General features: G+C 39.1%; 1 protein-coding gene across 1 annotated transcript in view; it reads right to left on the bottom strand.

Moving 5' to 3' along the window:
* LOC116782010 overlaps positions 1–16,718 on the bottom strand; it is a 31,680-nt gene extending 14,962 nt beyond the window's left edge. The window contains 4 exon segments of the mRNA XM_032677985.1: positions 16,126–16,432; positions 16,435–16,506; positions 16,509–16,577; positions 16,715–16,718. Of these exon segments, the coding sequence (XP_032533876.1) occupies positions 16,126–16,432; positions 16,435–16,506; positions 16,509–16,577; positions 16,715–16,718 (452 nt within the window).
* Positions 16,719–17,403: the final 685 nt, after the last annotated feature.

The following is a 17,403-nucleotide window of genomic DNA, read 5'->3' on the forward strand; positions in this document are numbered from 1 at the left end:
AATTCAATTAGTTATAGTAATTTATTATTAGAAATGTTAAAAGCTATTTCTTTTAAAAGTGAGATACTATTATTCTGATTTGAACTGAAATTTGAGAAAAATGAGCAAGTGTGATGTATAAATTCACAAGTGAGTCAAATGCAAAGGTAGGTGGGTGTCATCTAATGTACTAATTCTGTACTCACAATTAAATAATAAAAAATAAAGTTACTAACAACAATTACAACTACTTTCCATCTTACAAATTTTCTCTGGAAATTACAGAGGCATAATTAAGCTTACATACAAACATAGCTGTACTAATCTAAGTGTCCACAGAGATACATATTCCAGTATGAGAGTGCCTTTTTCTGCTCTAGTAGAATCAGTTCTGAAGGAATTTATACCAAAAACTGGAAAAAAAGACCTCATAATTAGATGAAAGTGTCCACATATGAATTTCTATTAATGCCTTGTAGCACTTTAGAATCACAGATTACCTTTTATTACCATAATTTTCCATGTGAACAATCTGTAATCTTCTGCCCAATGCCAGTAGCACTAACACAATCTGGGTTCAGTCTTGCATGAGGGTCCTATTCTAAAATAAATTCAGCTGTGTTTCAAGCTGTTCTCTGCATTTCCATTCTATTTTTTTTTTCTGGTTCTGGGAAACTATGCTAAAAGCTGACCAGTTGCATTTTTTAACTTACACTGCTGACAAGTTAGTTCTTTTAGAAACTGTGGTATTTTTTACTCTACACTACAAGAGTGTAATTCTTCTTCAAGTGAAAACATGTATTTACACATAGTCTTTTTAAAATGGTCTTTCCAAATGAATAAATACTGCTCTGTATATATAAGAATATTAAGTTGTGTAAACAAACATGTAAAAATGTACGAGTGGATCTAGGAATAAAGCATTTGTGATTCTAGTGTCATGTTCGTTTCTCTGTGTTGATGAGAACACATACTGGTTGAAGTAAGTGAATCTGCATGTGCATTTTAGCAGGGATATGGCTCCACAATAATCCTGGTTTACTTTTGGTAAGACCTGGGAGGTGTGTGTTTCAGGTATGACTGTGGAGTAAATGTCATCCCGTGCTTGCAGACACCTGCAACACGTACCAGCAGAGCTGTTCATGCACAGTTCATAATCTTCACATCACCAGAATATCAAGTAGAAGCCAGAAATTGTGCCCCTCAAGGAGCTCCTGCACGTAATTCCTCCCTTTTCCACACTACATGAGTTGCCATTGCACTTTTAGATGTGATGCTTCATCAACTGTATACCAGTAACAGGAGGACTGTCATAGAAAAGAGATCTCTCTGTATCTTTTCTGTCACAGCAGAGTCAGCACATGTGGATCAGATTATTGACCTCTTCACTCTTGGGATACGAGAAGGATGATTTCCACAGCTGCCCTGTTGAGTTCCAGGGCCCAGGTCCCTGAAGGGTCTTGGGAATCCTTTCAGTCTCTGGACTATGCCCCCTAAAAATAGAAAGAAGATGGCTGTTCTTTTATTTTACTCTCAATTTCTTTTCCAGATGTCTGGCAGCCTTGGTGGCTGATGCAGGAATTTCAGCTATTGTACATGTTCTGTACAGCTCTACAGAGGTGTGCAGGTGTGCACTGCACTGGCTCACATGGAGTGACAGCAGTGTACACACACCAGCCGCGTGAAACCACAGCAGCCCTCAGCCAGCATTGCTCAGAGCCTCCCAGTTCCCTCTGACAGCCTCCAGCAGGATCACTTTTTTCTAATCAAAGGCAAATTGCCTTTGGACCCAGTAGTTCCATGTACCTTTTCATCCACTTTGGGGACTCGTGTACTCATACAAGTAGTTTTGCTGTAAGCACAGTGATGTGATGTACAGCCTCCAGAGGAACGTGGGCAATATCTGGCTGGGGCAGGTATTGCTGATACCAGACACCAGCTGGCTGGGTTACTCAGCCCACCAGAGGTTGCCACCCTTTTGCAAAGCTGGCAGGTGGAAGCTCTCTTTAGCTCCTTCCTTTCCCAGCCCCGTGGTGTGGCTCAAGCCCATCTTTGTTGACAGCTTAAGGATTTGCTCTGGAGGAGTTGAAGTATGTGCACATACTGCAGTCTGCCAACTCTCCTCTGAGGAAAATAGCCTCTGGCAGAAAAAAAGAGACAATTTTGAGACAGACATTATCATAAAGTGTTTTGGCAGGACTTCCTACAGCTCTTATGTTTAAACCCTCTGTGGTACTGATGTGGAGGAGTTCTACAGACTTCTGTAGGAAGGAGAATAAAGTCCCATTTTATGTACAATGACAATATATCTTTCTGATTAAAACCCACATTCCTAGGTGTACTGGGAAAACATAGTCATTGTGGACGCTGAGTTTCAGCAATGGAAGTTACAGCTGACTTATTATTTCATTATTTATTATTCTGTGAATAATGAAAGCCTTATTTAGGACTCTAGAAAAAAAAGGAATGACCTGGTTTATTTAAAAGTTACAGAATGTTTTCTCTGTAATGCCTCAGAGAAATTAACATAGATTTGGCCCTTTCATATATTCAAATATTTTACTCTTCTTTAATTATATAATTTGCTAAAACTTATAATGAAGTGATACAGTTAATTTAATTTTTTTACTGATAGAGTCGAAGAGGTGACAGTAATTTCCAGTTACTGCAGCAAGCACCAGGATCTATTTAGAGAAATAAATTGATTTAGATGCCATAAAAGTGGTAGCACAAAGTCAAAACTTTACTCACACTGTTAAATAATTTAGCTAGTGATTTCTGTCTCACTTGAGTATATCTGACTTGCTACACTTTGGGATTTATATTTTTAGGCCTTTGATCTCTCTGAGATGACTACCTTTTACATCCTTCCTATGAAACTCAAAGGAACACCTTTGAAATGAAGGTTATGCCTCAAAAAGCACATTTCTTTTTCCTATTCACTTCAGATCCAAAAGAACAAGGCCATTCAGAAGTATGAAACACTTTTCATGGATCATAATATTATTCTGGGCAGCTTTTCCTTTTCCTGCAAGTAAGGCAGTTGTTTCTCTGAGTCAGATTTCCAACAGTTTGGTGGCTCTCTCACAGCAATTGTGATATCTTGCAGTCAGTTTCTCTGAGAAAGCTTCACCTGACTGTGGTGGAAGAGAGCAGGTCCCTCCCTCCTACTTGCTGTCTGTTTACAGGCAGTAGCTAATTTTAACTGTGATGTAGGTGAAATCCAGTGTCTGATCCAATAGTGTCAGGATGAGTTACCTAATTTCTTAATCACAGTTCTATTTTGAACTCCAGTTTGGCAGTTAAAGTTAAAAGAATAACCTCTGGACTTGAAGCTGATCATTACTTTGGGACCAACAGCATTATACTCATCAGGAATAACCAGGGGCAGTTCCATTCTGCATTATATATATATATATATATACATATATATATATATATAGCGATTTTTGAGATAAACTAGGTTAAGACAAAAAACAACCCTTAAATTTGTGAAATAAACTCATTACCAGACTGATTCCACAGTCATGTGACAGGTCAGGTAAGTGTTGTTTGGCAGTTTATTTTTGTTCAAGAGTTAGTGAAGGAAGAAATTAAAGGAAAATTTGAGAAAGAAATTAAAGGATGGAGAAAACCCTAAATTTTCAATATTAGTGAGTATGAATTACAAGATAGAAAACAGGGAATGTCAATAAGGAGAGATAAAGATAGAACAAAAGAGACTGGAAGTACAGAAAACAAAAATAACACCTTCTCAAGGGTATTAAGGAGAATATAAAATGTAGCTGGTATTCATTGCCACAAGGAGATGGAAATTTTTGAAGAGCAGCAGGAAAAGCTGTTTATCCGATAAATGGTTTTGTCTTTCATCTGCAAAGAAGCAGAGAAAGCTATTCATAACACAAGAGGATGGAAAAGTACTTTCCAGTCTGCTAGAGAGAAGAGAATCCCACTAACTCCAGTTTGTATCCATCAATGCAGACCATGCTAGTCAGCTGCACTTTATAGCTGACTACAACTACCTGAAGGAGGTTGTAGCAAGGTGGGAATTAATCTCTCCTCCCAGGATAACAAATGACAGGGTGAGAGGAAATGACCTCAGGTTGTGTCAGGGGAGGGTTAGATTGGATATTAGGAAAAATTTCTTCACTGAAAAGGTGGTCAGGTGACGGAACAGGTTGCCAACGGAAGTGGTGAAGTCACCATCCCTGGAAGTGTTCAAAAGACACATGAATATGGCAGTTGGGAATATGGTTTAGTGGTGAAGATGGTGGTGATGGGCTAATGTTGGACTCGATGATCTTAGAGGTCTATTCCAACTTAAACAATTCTATGACTCTCTCCAGTCAAGGGCGGGTACTCCATAGGGGACTTCATTCCACTCTGTGTACTGGGAACTGCAGCATCCAAATGACCATCAGGCCTCAGGTGAGGAACCAGGCCAGAACCCTTTAATGACAATAAAATGATCTCTGCATTTGTGGCTGCCACAGCACTCGGCTCTACACACCCGTTTTGGCAGCAAGGGAGGGCACACACACAGCTGATGGCATTGCTGCCAGGCCAGAGGACATCATCTAATGGCAGTGCCCTTTTTTAGCAGCTGTCAAGATAATAGTCTGTGACAGTATAACCATTGCCCGTTCAGGCAGAGCTTATCTTTCTTTAAAATATTCTGGCAACTTTCCAGGTGTGGCTTTGTGATAGCCTCAGCACTTTGCAATGCCTTCCTATCCCAGGGTCAGTGACTCAGTCACGTAAGCATTCTTGTTTTAGAATTCCTGAAAACTCCCTTTGCACAGCACTTTTCTCAAGAATATAGGTATACATGCATATAATGCTTTGTCACCCATGTGTTACTAATGTCTGTGTGCTTACAGCAGGGCTACTGGTATGTGTTCAAATTTATTTGCTTCTCTTCAGGCTACAATGATTCTCTCCTTCACGGTGACCTGTTCAAATAACAATTTCCTTAAAAACACAGCTGGTCAAACCGTTCAGTCCCCACCCAATCTGCACATAATCACTGGCCTCCTGAGGAAACATTTGGGCGTTGCTTCATAATGTATTGATTTTTCAGTGCCTTGTTGAAGATAACCTTGAGAAAACATATGTAACAAATTACCACCGTAGTACATAAACCACAACCTGCACTGCTAATAGTTCAGTAATGGATGAAGTAGCACATGTAACAAAGTTGTTGTTGTAGGACTGTAGAACAGCCAGTGCCACTGAGATTTAACAAATAGTATTTTAATCTCTGATGCCCACATTGTAATTTATTGCCTACTGTATTCAGTTTTCTCCTTGGTTTGTTGGGACAGCGTCACTGATTGCTTTACTACAGATTCGTTATAAAAACCTTTCTTCCGCAGCTTCTTCCATTCAGCTCCTGTTTCTCCTGTTACAGCAGAAGCTGTCATGCACTGGGGAGAGACTATTTTCAGTCATTCTGATTGGAGAATGATGTTTGGTTTTACACCTAAAACCTGGTACGTAACAACCACAATATCATTGCAAAATGTGTGTTTTAATTTTAAAATACAGCCTTAGTCTGAAGACACCATGATAAATGATTTGGGGTTTGGGCCCTACCAGCTGAATTTTGGATCAGAATAATTCTTTATGGTGAATATTTGGTTCCATTTCTCTACAGCAAGAATACATCCTAATAACTTCCTGGAACTGCACAGTCAGCTTCTTCTTGAAAAATGCCTTGTTTCCACTAGCGATGGGTTTTACCAGTTAAAGGATCATTAGTTTATGTGTGGTCTTTCCACACATCTGCGATACAGCTCATACAGTTAGCTAAGTAAAGCGACTGGTTTACAGTGTTCTAACAAAAGGTCAAGGCTGTGGACCTTTCTATACTTAATTAGGTCAAGTTTGCTTCTATTAATCCTTACATTAATGTATTTTAGTATCAGCAAACCATGTGGACCTGATAATATTGCAATCAGATTAATCTGCAATTATTCTACCATTGAAACTAAGGAGAACACAGCTTATTCAAGGACCAATAATACACCTTGGTTGTATACTGAAATGTGTAGTCTTTCATTTCTCTGTAGGAAGACTTTAATCACACTGTTGCCCATCAGTGATAATTTATCCCAAATGGATTCAAGATCTACAGTATTCAGTGTTCCATTCACTACACCTAAATTTCATAATAAAGCACTTGAAATGCTACCTTTGCCTTTCAAATATTTCTCAATCCATTGCTTAAACAGGCTTTGATCAGCATACATTCCAGTTGAATAATTAGGAAATTTAATGGAACAGTTACTTGAGTTAATTTGAACCATATGTAACTCTTTACTCCATATTCAAAAGCCTTTCTGACTTTGGAAAGTTAGACTTCTGGGGACTTAGATTCCAACAGTAGCTGGTATTTACCCAATAAAAGGAAACAAGGGGAGCAGATGGGGACAGTGTGAGCATGGGCAGGTCCAGCACTGGTGCGAAGAAGTCTGACCTGATCTGTTCAAGAACGAGTTTATTCTGGGAAAGCTAAATATTAGATGGAGTTAGTTCTGTGTGATGGGGATGATGCAGAGCAACGGGTGCAAAGCTGGCCAGCAGGACAAATTCTAAATACTCTAATACCTCAAAACTGAATCCAGCTGCAGTGTGGAGGAGGTTTTCGGGCCAGGATAGAGCCTATTTCCGTAGTGCCCCTTTGGATCATTGCTTGTGGAAACGAGAACTGTTTGGTTACTTTTCAGCCATTTACAAAGTGTGTGGAAGTCATTCCTGTCATGCAGTTAGCTGTGATGCAATTATATAATGTGGCATTTTGTCAGTGGAGAATTCCCAAGGATGTCATGTCAAGAGCAAATAATGAAAGAGTTGTGCACAGTCTTATGAATTGAGCAAAAAGAAATCCCACATAGCAGGACGACCTCAAAGTTCTGGACAAGTGGAATATTCCTGTAGAACAGGCTAGGAAACTTAGAAAATTAGTAAAACGTGGTGATAAAAATTGGGATGGAGAGCTGTCTATGTACTCATGGCCAGAAGAGCAACCACTGCAGCTTGATTGATATAAGTTTCTTTGATGAGACTTTGATTTGAAGAGAACTGAAAACAGCATAACACTGTTAGCTGTAAGCAGAGTGACTTGTTGAATGGCAACCTCAGCTGAAATCTTGAAAAATTTCAGCCTAAGTAACAAATGCTAAATGGTTGATTTCAGAATTTGAAGAATGAACTTTTACCACAGAGATATGTTTTTGCTTATGGGATTTCCAGTCAGGGTACCCATGCAAATGTTCTTGAGTGTTTAAAAGCTAAAATAAGTGGCATAACTGTACTAATGTTCACAATGGTTTCATACAAAATCCGGTTAATTTTGACTTAAAAAGCAAGACCCTGATAGTCAATAATCACTGCTGTGGGTACATGGAACACCACACCAGTCTTCCTGCTGAGGTCCCCAATTCCTTTGTTATTGCTCCAAGCTCAGTGTCATCTAATTCTGCTTTGATTATGATTTGCACCAGGTCTGTTGTTACAGCTAATTTATTTTCCTGTTGATTTTTTTAGATGAAATGTTTCTGATGTCCCCTTTTATTTCATAGTATAATCCAAACAGCAGCTTGCATATCACATAATTTTTGGCTTACCCCACTCCCCGTTCTGGGAAGCGTTCACCCTGTTCCATACTGTCCTTTTCCAGGAAATCCCTTAACATAGCTGCTGTCCTTAATCCTTCTGTGATTGCATCACATTCCCAACTATGCTTGGGCTTGGATCCTGTTTTCTGCCTGCTTCCTAAACACTCCAATGCCTGAACTGCTCATCAAATAAGCTTTTTGGATGCCCTTAACTTGGTTCTGATTTGTAGTCATGCCTTCAAAAATATGTTTTGCATTTCCTGATTGTCCATGGAAAGCATCCTCTGTCTGCAGATTTGGACTCCACTGCCTATTTTTCTTTAGCAGGCATCAAGATAATAGTCCCTAAAGGCATAAACAATTTTTGTTTGGTCACATACACAATCCAGTTTTAGAGTTCCAGAAAATTCCCTTTATTCAGCACAAGTATACAGTATACAGTATACAAGAATACAGGTGTACATTTTAGCCTAGTGCTATTAATATCTGTGTATTTACAGCAATGTTACTGATACACATTTGAATTTATTTCATTCTCTTCATGATTGTTGGAACCAAATGGCTCTATGGAGGAATATTATTTTTCTTTCTCTGTTGTTGGAATCCCAGGTAACTCAGCTAATTTTGTATCCGTTTAGGTGAGATGAATCACCCTATTAGTAGCAATGTGGATGTTAAATGAGCATATTAGCAGAAGGATATTTCACATTGGCAAACCTGACACCAGTACTCCTAAAAGCAATCAGTTTTAGGATTGCCTCCTGCAAATGTCAGTTTTGAGTAAGTATTTGCATGTGCGTGATTCTGAAGATCAAAAATGTACTAGTATTTTATGAGTATTCAAAATGTTCAAGGGGAAAAGAAGATAACAGAAGACTTGCTAGATAACATTAGTTCTTGGCAAAATAGTGTCAAATCATAAAGATTCTGTTGATAAAAAATTAAAAGAGAAGGATTTATAGTTAAGCTTGCTCAATGTATGAAAAATAGGCTTTGTCAAATACATTTGATTTCTTTCTTTCAATTATGTTTGATAGAAGTAAGTACATAATGGACTTTCATAAAGCATTTGATTTACTACAAATGACATGCTGATAAGAAAATTAGGACTGTGCAGTATCAATAAAGTACATCTTAAATGGATTAAGGGCTGGATAATAGGACAGAAAGAGTACTTGTCAGCAGGGAGCTATTACTGATTATGACATTTTTAGGAAGTTTCTCTAGTGATTACTCCTAGCTCAAAATTAGTTTTGTTTTCATCAGCTCTGTGTTCTTCATAATTTTCAATCGATTAGCAGAAATAAGTGAAAAATAAAATCAGTGCTGTTAACTCGCGAATGTTTCAAAGTGTTAAAGAGTGTGAAAAACAAGTTGCCCAAACAGACTATTCTGGACTACGGGAGAAAGCTGAGCTCAGTGGAACACATTTTACTTTAACATGAACTGCTGGAATGATATATGGCAAGGAATAAGACTTAGATCTTACCTAAAAGGATGAAGTTTGAGGTTTAAGGGAGAGGCAGCATGGTCTCCCAAGGTAATAGGCTGTAATAAATGGTTTATGGTGCATAAACCCCAGAATAAGCAGGGAATATGGAGGTGATTTTGTCTCTCTACACAAAATCCCTCATGTGTGCATCTGTGATACCAACACTTGGCTGGTATATGGTTGAAAGAATAGAGAGGGAAAGAGAAGAATGACAAAAATTGCTCCAGGTTCAGACAAAATGTTCTACTCTAGCAGACATCTCTGTTACATAGTTAATGCATCAATGCCCCTGAACACCACTCCTTCAATACTGTAGTTCTGTCAATCAAGTTTTTTGTTGCCCTCAAAAGAAATTTATATAATTATATTTATACAAACTCTCAAAATTTTATAATGGTCTTCTCAAATGAGATTTATATATATATATATATATATATATATATATATATATATATATATATATATATATATATATATAATGTATTCCTGGCCAAATATTTTCCTTTGCTACTCTCACACTTCTCAGGAACATACTAACCACTGTGACACCTCTGTGTGTGCCTGGACACAATAAAAGATTGTCTTACCTTACAGCAACACAAAGAACATGAAGTATATGTCCAGAAGCTTTTGTGTATTAAACTAGGGAGTCGAGCACTTAAGCACTGAATGAAGACATACAACATGTGGTAGAGTTTTAAAACATGATTATTAGCATGTGGGGAGTGTTAAATTAAATACTGTTAACCAGAAATAACCCATCCACTGAAATGCACCTCAAGGTGCTGAAAAGGTTGGACTTCTTCAACTTATCAAACAGAAAGTGACTTTATAAGAGTGTATAAATGCTTTCAAATGAAAATATAGCAAATAATAAAGGTGTATCAGTGGAACCAAGCCAAATAGTAATCTGTGCTTGGTTATTAAGGCCAAAAACATTCAGAGTACAAATTGGCATATTTTTATTTTGTTACTTTTCTTAACAGCAAGTCTGGTAAACAACAAAAAACAATGTCAAAAGAGCTTGGGGTTTCCACTGTTAATGTTATATAATCAGTGGTGGATATCTCTTGGAAGATATGATAGAAATTTTCTTTAGGAATTACTGGCCTCTACAAAACTACCATGTAAAGTTTAATAGCCTATGCTATAAGGGAAATCAGACTACAAGATCTAATACTATCACCAAAGGAAATAATCTATGCATAAACTATAATAAAAGCATTACATGGGAAATTGGATCGGAAAGCACCATTCAATTATCTTATAAATCACACCAACAACTGTGATATTTACGTGAAATTCTGGGACAGAATATTTTTTTAAATTTCCTATTACTAAAGCTTAAGTATTCAATCTTGAATTGCTATGAAACATATTTCTCTCTCACACATATATAGTGTCATATATCACGGTGATAGAAAACCCAAGTGACTGGGAAGTCATGTTGTAGGATGGGATTGTTAGAGCTAGAAGAAACCCTACTAAGATCAAAGAGGCTCAGCAGAACAGAAAAAGAGGACATCTATCCTTTATTAAATCATGCTTGCAATAGAGAGAAGTAATGGAGAATTAATGTTGCTGGTTTCCTGATGCTTGAGATTAAAGCAGTATTATTCTACACTCACATAGTACTTACTCTTGCAGTGTTGACATGGTACTTTGAAATTAACCTGCCTTTACTTCAAGTATGAAAGATATTTCCAAAACTGGAAGTAAAAAGGTTTGCTTTGCAATTATGTTGACTTACTAATTAATTTAAAGTGGTGATTTCGTGATCACTGGTTACCATTAAATTGTTTCCTGTAGGATCATGCAGTGTGTTTGTTTGAGACAGCTACACCAATTTGCCATATAATTGCATGATTTAAGCGGAATAAAGTTTGAGACAAATTGCAGGAGGCACATTCAAGAGCTATATCTTACAGATACAACAGAACAATTTGTTTTGTGATTCCTAATTGTTAACAAGTCAGTGGAATGAAATGTGCTTTCAGAAGCTCCATTGCTGACATCTTGCTGACATCATCTCATTCAGCACAGAAGCCTCCTCTATGTATTCATGCCCTTTGAAAGTTCCAGTAGCTGATGCTGAACAAGCAAAAAATAGCTACAAGTACAATAAAAGCACAAAGTATGGGAAACACAGGCTGAGTCAATGACAGGAAGGAGAAGAAAAGATTAAAAATAAATGGGAAATTAATGAATCAAAAAAAAAAAGCTGCTCTGGGCAGGCTGGGATGTGAAATAAATGACCAAACAAAAAAGAAAACTGACAGAATAATGACAATCAGAAAGAACGATGATAGGTGAACATAGAATAGCAAATCAGACAAATATTAAATCTTAAAAGAAAAAAATCAAAAAGAAGAAATGATACAGAGTAACTCAGGCAGAAAGAAAATCAACTTGAAAAAGGTAAATTAGAAAAGTGATTCATACAGGGGCAGATGTAAAAGCAGTGAGCTGGTCAAAGATAGGAAGAGAGTCATAGCTAACAAAGAGAGCTATAACTAACAAAGACAGTTTTCAATGGGTCATGTTGAGGATGAAGTAATCAGTTTTATTAGGTAACAAAGACAAGGAGTAAGGACAAGCAGAGGGAACAATCACTTTTCTCTGAGCTTTCACAGCTGTGAAACTCCAGTGTATGCTGCAGCGTCTGAATGCTACGGAGACAATGACAGGATGGCCTGGAAAAGTAAAGGCAGACTTTTTAATTTGTTTTAAGCAAGTCCATGCCTTTCTGAAATTGTTCTTCTCATTTGTAGAAGGGTAAGTTGAGATATCTGAGAGTTCTTTGTTTGCCTTTTGTTTATAACATTCCCTTTCTAGGGAGGTACAAAAGCACCTTTTGAAGTATGAGCTGTGTTTATTCCTTCAGTTTTAAAATACAAACTCATGCTTTTTGCAAAAATGCGCACAGAATTTAAATATCTAGATTTCTAAGAAATAATGCCAATTCTAGGACTCCCTCTTAGAATCTAGAAGGGAAAGATGTCCCCCCCTTTTCTTTTTAACTCACTATTAAACTTTACTGTTACTTAATGACCACTGTGGGTTAGCCTGACCTACTGATTTAACAGGATATAGTTGACATGAAAGAGCTGCTGCCTTCAGAGGCTTGTTGTCATACAATGTGCTTGATCTCCCCTCCCAAAAATGACTCATAGAGAGCAAAGGCACAGAGCAGTTCTACAGAATTGCCCTTATTCAGACAGACTAAAGGGCTTATGGAATCTTTTGTGCTTGAATGCAGGACACACAATCATGACAGAGAGGGCTGAGTACAGCCCCTACATATTTTTGACAGAGGGGATAAAGGATAATTGCAGATTCTATTCCTCAGTCCCTTTTAGCTGAATACAGTAGCATTTCTGCAATTTTACCCTTTTTGCTATTTGACACAGTATTTCCTTGCGTCAGGGCCTTGGTGCCTACAAAAGCCTGCTTCCCTTGTCTCCTTGAGTCACCTCCAAATCTGGTCAGGCTACACCACTGTTTCTGTACCTCAGACTCTTCTGGACCCTGGAGAGGTTGCCAGTGTAACAGCACCTCACTTGCTGCCTGTGAGCCCTCTGGTGCACTCCAAATAAGGAGTTTCTTTGAATCTCTTAGAAGGCAGTTTTCAGCAGTAAAACTGAAGGCTCAGCTCAACCAGCAGCTGCTTGGCTTTGCTGTTGAAGCTGCAGTTACCATGAGCAAATCTCTCTAGGTTCTACAAGCATAGGCTCAGCATATTGCAAGATCAGTACCTCACTGAACAGTACCTGTCTGTCTACCTATGCCTTTTTCAACCCCTTCCCTTTCTCCTTCTACCTCTCAGGTGTCAGTGGAGCAGTCACCATCCTAGATGAGGATGCTCCACTGCCTCCAGCATTACAACATTTGATGTCAAGTGCTTTATCTCAAGGAGCTATGAACTGTCAATGGCCAGCAAGCTTTTGTCCAGACTGCACCACCATCCTTAACTTTTCTCACCATTGAAAAAACATACATGGAATCTAGGAAAAATGAGGCAACTGCAGACAGCATAAACCTGCATCCTGACATAACCTTCCATCTACTACAAACCTATCAAGTAAATAATCCAGCTCTTCATTATTCTTTACTGTTTGCATCGATCTTAATAACAAGCATTAACATATTCTTTCACCATTTTATATATTGAATAATATTAATATTTTTTCAACTTTTCTAGCTTCTGATTCTGCTGTTTCATGAGTGAATTCTTCTACATCATTCTAGATTGCAGCTACTGACCTACAGCTCCTTTTTGTCCCGTTGCATAAATGTTTTCATGTGTTAACCTTTTAAAATGTTATATTGTTATTCATTAATTATTTTGTTCTAGCAATGTGTGAAATGGTTGTCATTGTTTTACATTCTTAACACTTCCTTCAGATACTTAAAGGACTATGTGCCAAAACTTCTAGCAAGCTTCCCTAGTATATTCAGTTGTAATCACCCCAGACTGTGCTTCAGTTGTGATCTTGGTATTGTGGGAGCAAGAAGAAAAGCTACTTATACTGGTATTCTTGTTACTTTTTCTTTCTTTGCATTCACACTTATATTTACTTATCTTTCATCTATCCATAGTTCTTAAATGCTTCAGAAACAACAAAGACCTTAAATATCTTACCTTTCAATGTCCTTCATGTCTGGAATAGGTGTTTGTAAATTTTAACTACATGTTAATAGACTGTTTTTATGCTTCTGTGCCCTTGGAATTTCTAGTCTCTAAGTGGAGACTGAATATAAAACTAAGATGAGGCTAGTCAGAGATTTCTGGAATGAGAGTAATGTATTTAAAATACAAGAACAACAATCTACTATCCAAAAATGTCAATAAAACTTCTCTTAGAGTCCTTGATTACTTCTGCAGACGTGAGAGAATTTTTATTTGCAATCACAGATGTTGGATTTAGAGACATAATGAGGTCATCCATACATGATGGACCCTGATCTAGGGCAGTACAGAGAATAAAGAAGGGAAGAGAAGAATAATTAGCTGTTGTAACCAACTGAAGAATACAAGTACACAAGAACTGAAGATTTTTATTCCACAATCTCTAAATGATAAGTTTGAGTGCAATTCCAACTGCTGGAATTAAATAAGCAATTAGATCTTGGAAAATCACAAGGCATTTATACTGCTGAAAATCTGTTTAGATGATCACAGGACCCTTTTTAGTTAAATGTTATAAAAAGTCACTGCTGACTATGAAACCCCAACTTTCCTGACTGCCAGGAAATGCTTCTCAATCTCTGGCAAGATGTAGCAAGAGATGTGTTAAATATTGTGGTTGGTTGGAGCCCTGAAGCTATATAGGATGATGGAGGGGTGCTGGCCTCATGATGTTACCATAAAGATATGCTTTTCATGTCCTTGGCTAGAAACTTGAGAAACTTTGTAAGCTGGTTTATAGCCCTGTGGGTAGGTACTTGTGGGGAAATGTTCCAGTGGTTGCTGAAAGCTGAATTTGAATTAAATTATGCCACTGTGAAGTATAAGCAGCTAATTCAAATATAAGGAATTTAAAATCAGTATTAAAATATTGTTATACTTCCTCAACAAATAATGACATTGGGCAGATGAATTTATTTTCAGAGTGTGGCCAAAAATATAAAAATACTGTGATAATAGATGTCAGCAGTGCAAATTGCTGTGCTTCATCTGACCACTCTTTTGGCAACAGAGAAAAGAAGAGCACTGTCATAAATACAGTAGCTTGTTTGATCTATGCAGCTCAGTGCACAGCTGTTCTCAGTGCTGGAAGCCTTCAAGGGAAGACAAATGAGAAATAAGTCATCCAGACACATCCCCAGTGCATTATTATTCCTGTGGCTGATGGGCTCAGCTAAGTGTCTGCTCTTAGGACCAGTGGAGAGTTGTGATCTACCCATCATTGATTCGTGCAAAGAAAAAGACAAATCTGGAAGCAAGGTTTCATTAAGAGCTGAGAATGTGGAAGAGCGTAAAAGCACTGTCCTCAAATACTCTTCTTATTCTAAAAGTCTGAGATACTGAAATGTTTGTCAAGAAAACTGCAGGAAGCTTGTATGGGATAGTTCTGTGATGGTAACTGCTGTGGCTCTTCAGAACATCTCATCTGAGAACACATTGAGATATAAGAAATAAAACCAGCTAAACTTAATGTTTTTATTTTAAAATATACAAATATTAGAAGATCACGCTCCAGTAGTTCACAACTTATGTGTATAAGAGCCTGGCTGTGTGTCCAGTAAGAACAGAGAGACATTTGTTTTTGACTTTCCTCCTCCTCCTCCCCCTTCACTCCCTGTCGTGCTTTCCCATAGCAGGTCCAGCCCTTTTGCACTGCTGTACCAGGTAGAACTCACAAGAGCAGAGGTGGATACACTGTCAGCAGACTGCTGAAAGATGCTGATTTTTGCTCTCTGTAGCAGACTCTTCAAGGTATGATCGATGTATTTATTAGCCTGCTAGATTACACTAAGAGCTCTTCAAAGGGATTTTTTCTCTAATTGAAAACACCTCTCAAATAGTACTGATCCTCACTAAGCTATTTATGAAGTCCAAGAAGAACTTATTTTTGTTGTTTCAATATTTCCTAAGAATTCATAGTGCTCTTGCAAATAATTTTTTTGCTTTTCACCAAGCAGTTAGATTCAGAGAAATAGGGGTATTCAGTTATAGTACAGCAGCTGCAATGGTTTTTGGAACCTCTTGCATTTCCAAAATGCACATGGAATTTGCTGACATGCTGGAAAGGCCATGCAGTGCCCAGAAGTCAACCACTGAGGAATGTTTCTGGAAGGGAGTGTTGCTCTCCCTGGGTGCTATGCCTGGCCAGAGCTGTCTGAGCACCACCTACCACACTGCCACAGCGTGGCCATAGGTTGCTAAAGCACAGCAAGTGTGCCTTTTTCATCAGCAGGCAAAGCAACTCTGGTGCTTTCTCCTATTCTTCCTTATATGGTACTTACCTTGTGCTGCTTAGCTTTCATTTCCATGACTTTTCTGGGAAGCCTGTTCAAGTGCTTCGCATTCACCCTTTGCCAAAGAAATTTTTCCTGATATCCATTCCAAACCTCCCCTGGCACAACCTGAATCCATTTCCTCTTGTTCTATTGATTGTTACCTACGAGAAGAGACCAACTCCGACCTTGCTACACCCTCTTTTCAAGTAGTTGTGGAGAGCGATAAAGTCCTCCCTGAGCCTCCTCTTCTTCAGGCTAAACACCCCCAGCTCCCTCAGCTGCTCGTCATCAGATTTGTGCTTCAGGCCCTTCACCAGCTCTTCTTGGGTCATACTCCAGCACCTTAAAGTCTTTCTTGTAGTGAGGGGCCCAGAACTGAACACAGGGTTTGAGATGCAGCCTCATCAGTGCTTAATACAGGCAGACGAACACTTCCCTCGTCTTGCTGGTCATGCTATTGCTGATACAGGCCAGGATGGCACTGGCCTTCTTAGCCACCTGGGCACACTCTGGCTTATGTTCACCTGCTGTTGACCAGCACCCTCAGGTAATTTTCTGCTGGGTAGCTTTCCAGTCACTCTTCCCCCAGCCTGGATCAATATCTAGGGTAGTGCAGGGCCCAGCACTTTACCTTGTTGAATCTCATCCAGTTGGCCTCAACCCATCATTCCAGCCTGTCCAGATCCCCCTGCAGAGACTTCCTACCCACCAGTAGATCAACATTCCCTTCTAATTTGGTGTCATCAGCAAACTGACTGAGGGTGCCCTCAATCCTCTTGTCCTCTTGTCATCATCCAGTCAGGCTTTGGCCATTCTGATTTTTTCACCGTATAACCCCAGGACAGCTGTGTAGTCCTCCTGTGTGACTGCCCCTTCTTCCGAAGGTCATAAACTCTCTGGTTCCATTGAAGTTCCATTTGAAGTCCATGTAAAGCCCAGGCTGGCAGGGTGGGGTGTGGCCGTAGGGCACATGCCCCATCCGGCAGTTTCACCACTGCAGTGCAGCTCGAGGGAGCAGTGAATGGGGCAGGTGGAGGGAAGGCTGCACTGAGTGAGGGCTGGGTAAGAACCAGCCCATGTAGGGTGTTTTGTAAGGCTGGGGAGAGGGTGCAGGGGCTGTGGGGAGTGTCTTGGGCAGGGCAGGTACCACTCTCAGGGTAGATGCAGAGGTGCCCAGGCCTGCCAGACACAGGGAGTGCCCATAGGGATGTGCCCTGGGGATGTGCCTCAATCCCCACAACTTTCCCTATCCTTCCCATTGCTGTGTCTGGGCTCCTTCACTCCATCTCCCACCTGTCCCCAGGGCTCTGTGTATCCTGCTCCAGCTGCCCTAGCTCCCATTTTTCTTCC

This window comes from Chiroxiphia lanceolata, chromosome 2 (genome assembly GCF_009829145.1).
Source record: "Chiroxiphia lanceolata isolate bChiLan1 chromosome 2, bChiLan1.pri, whole genome shotgun sequence".
Classification (NCBI taxonomy): domain Eukaryota; kingdom Metazoa; phylum Chordata; class Aves; order Passeriformes; family Pipridae; genus Chiroxiphia; species Chiroxiphia lanceolata.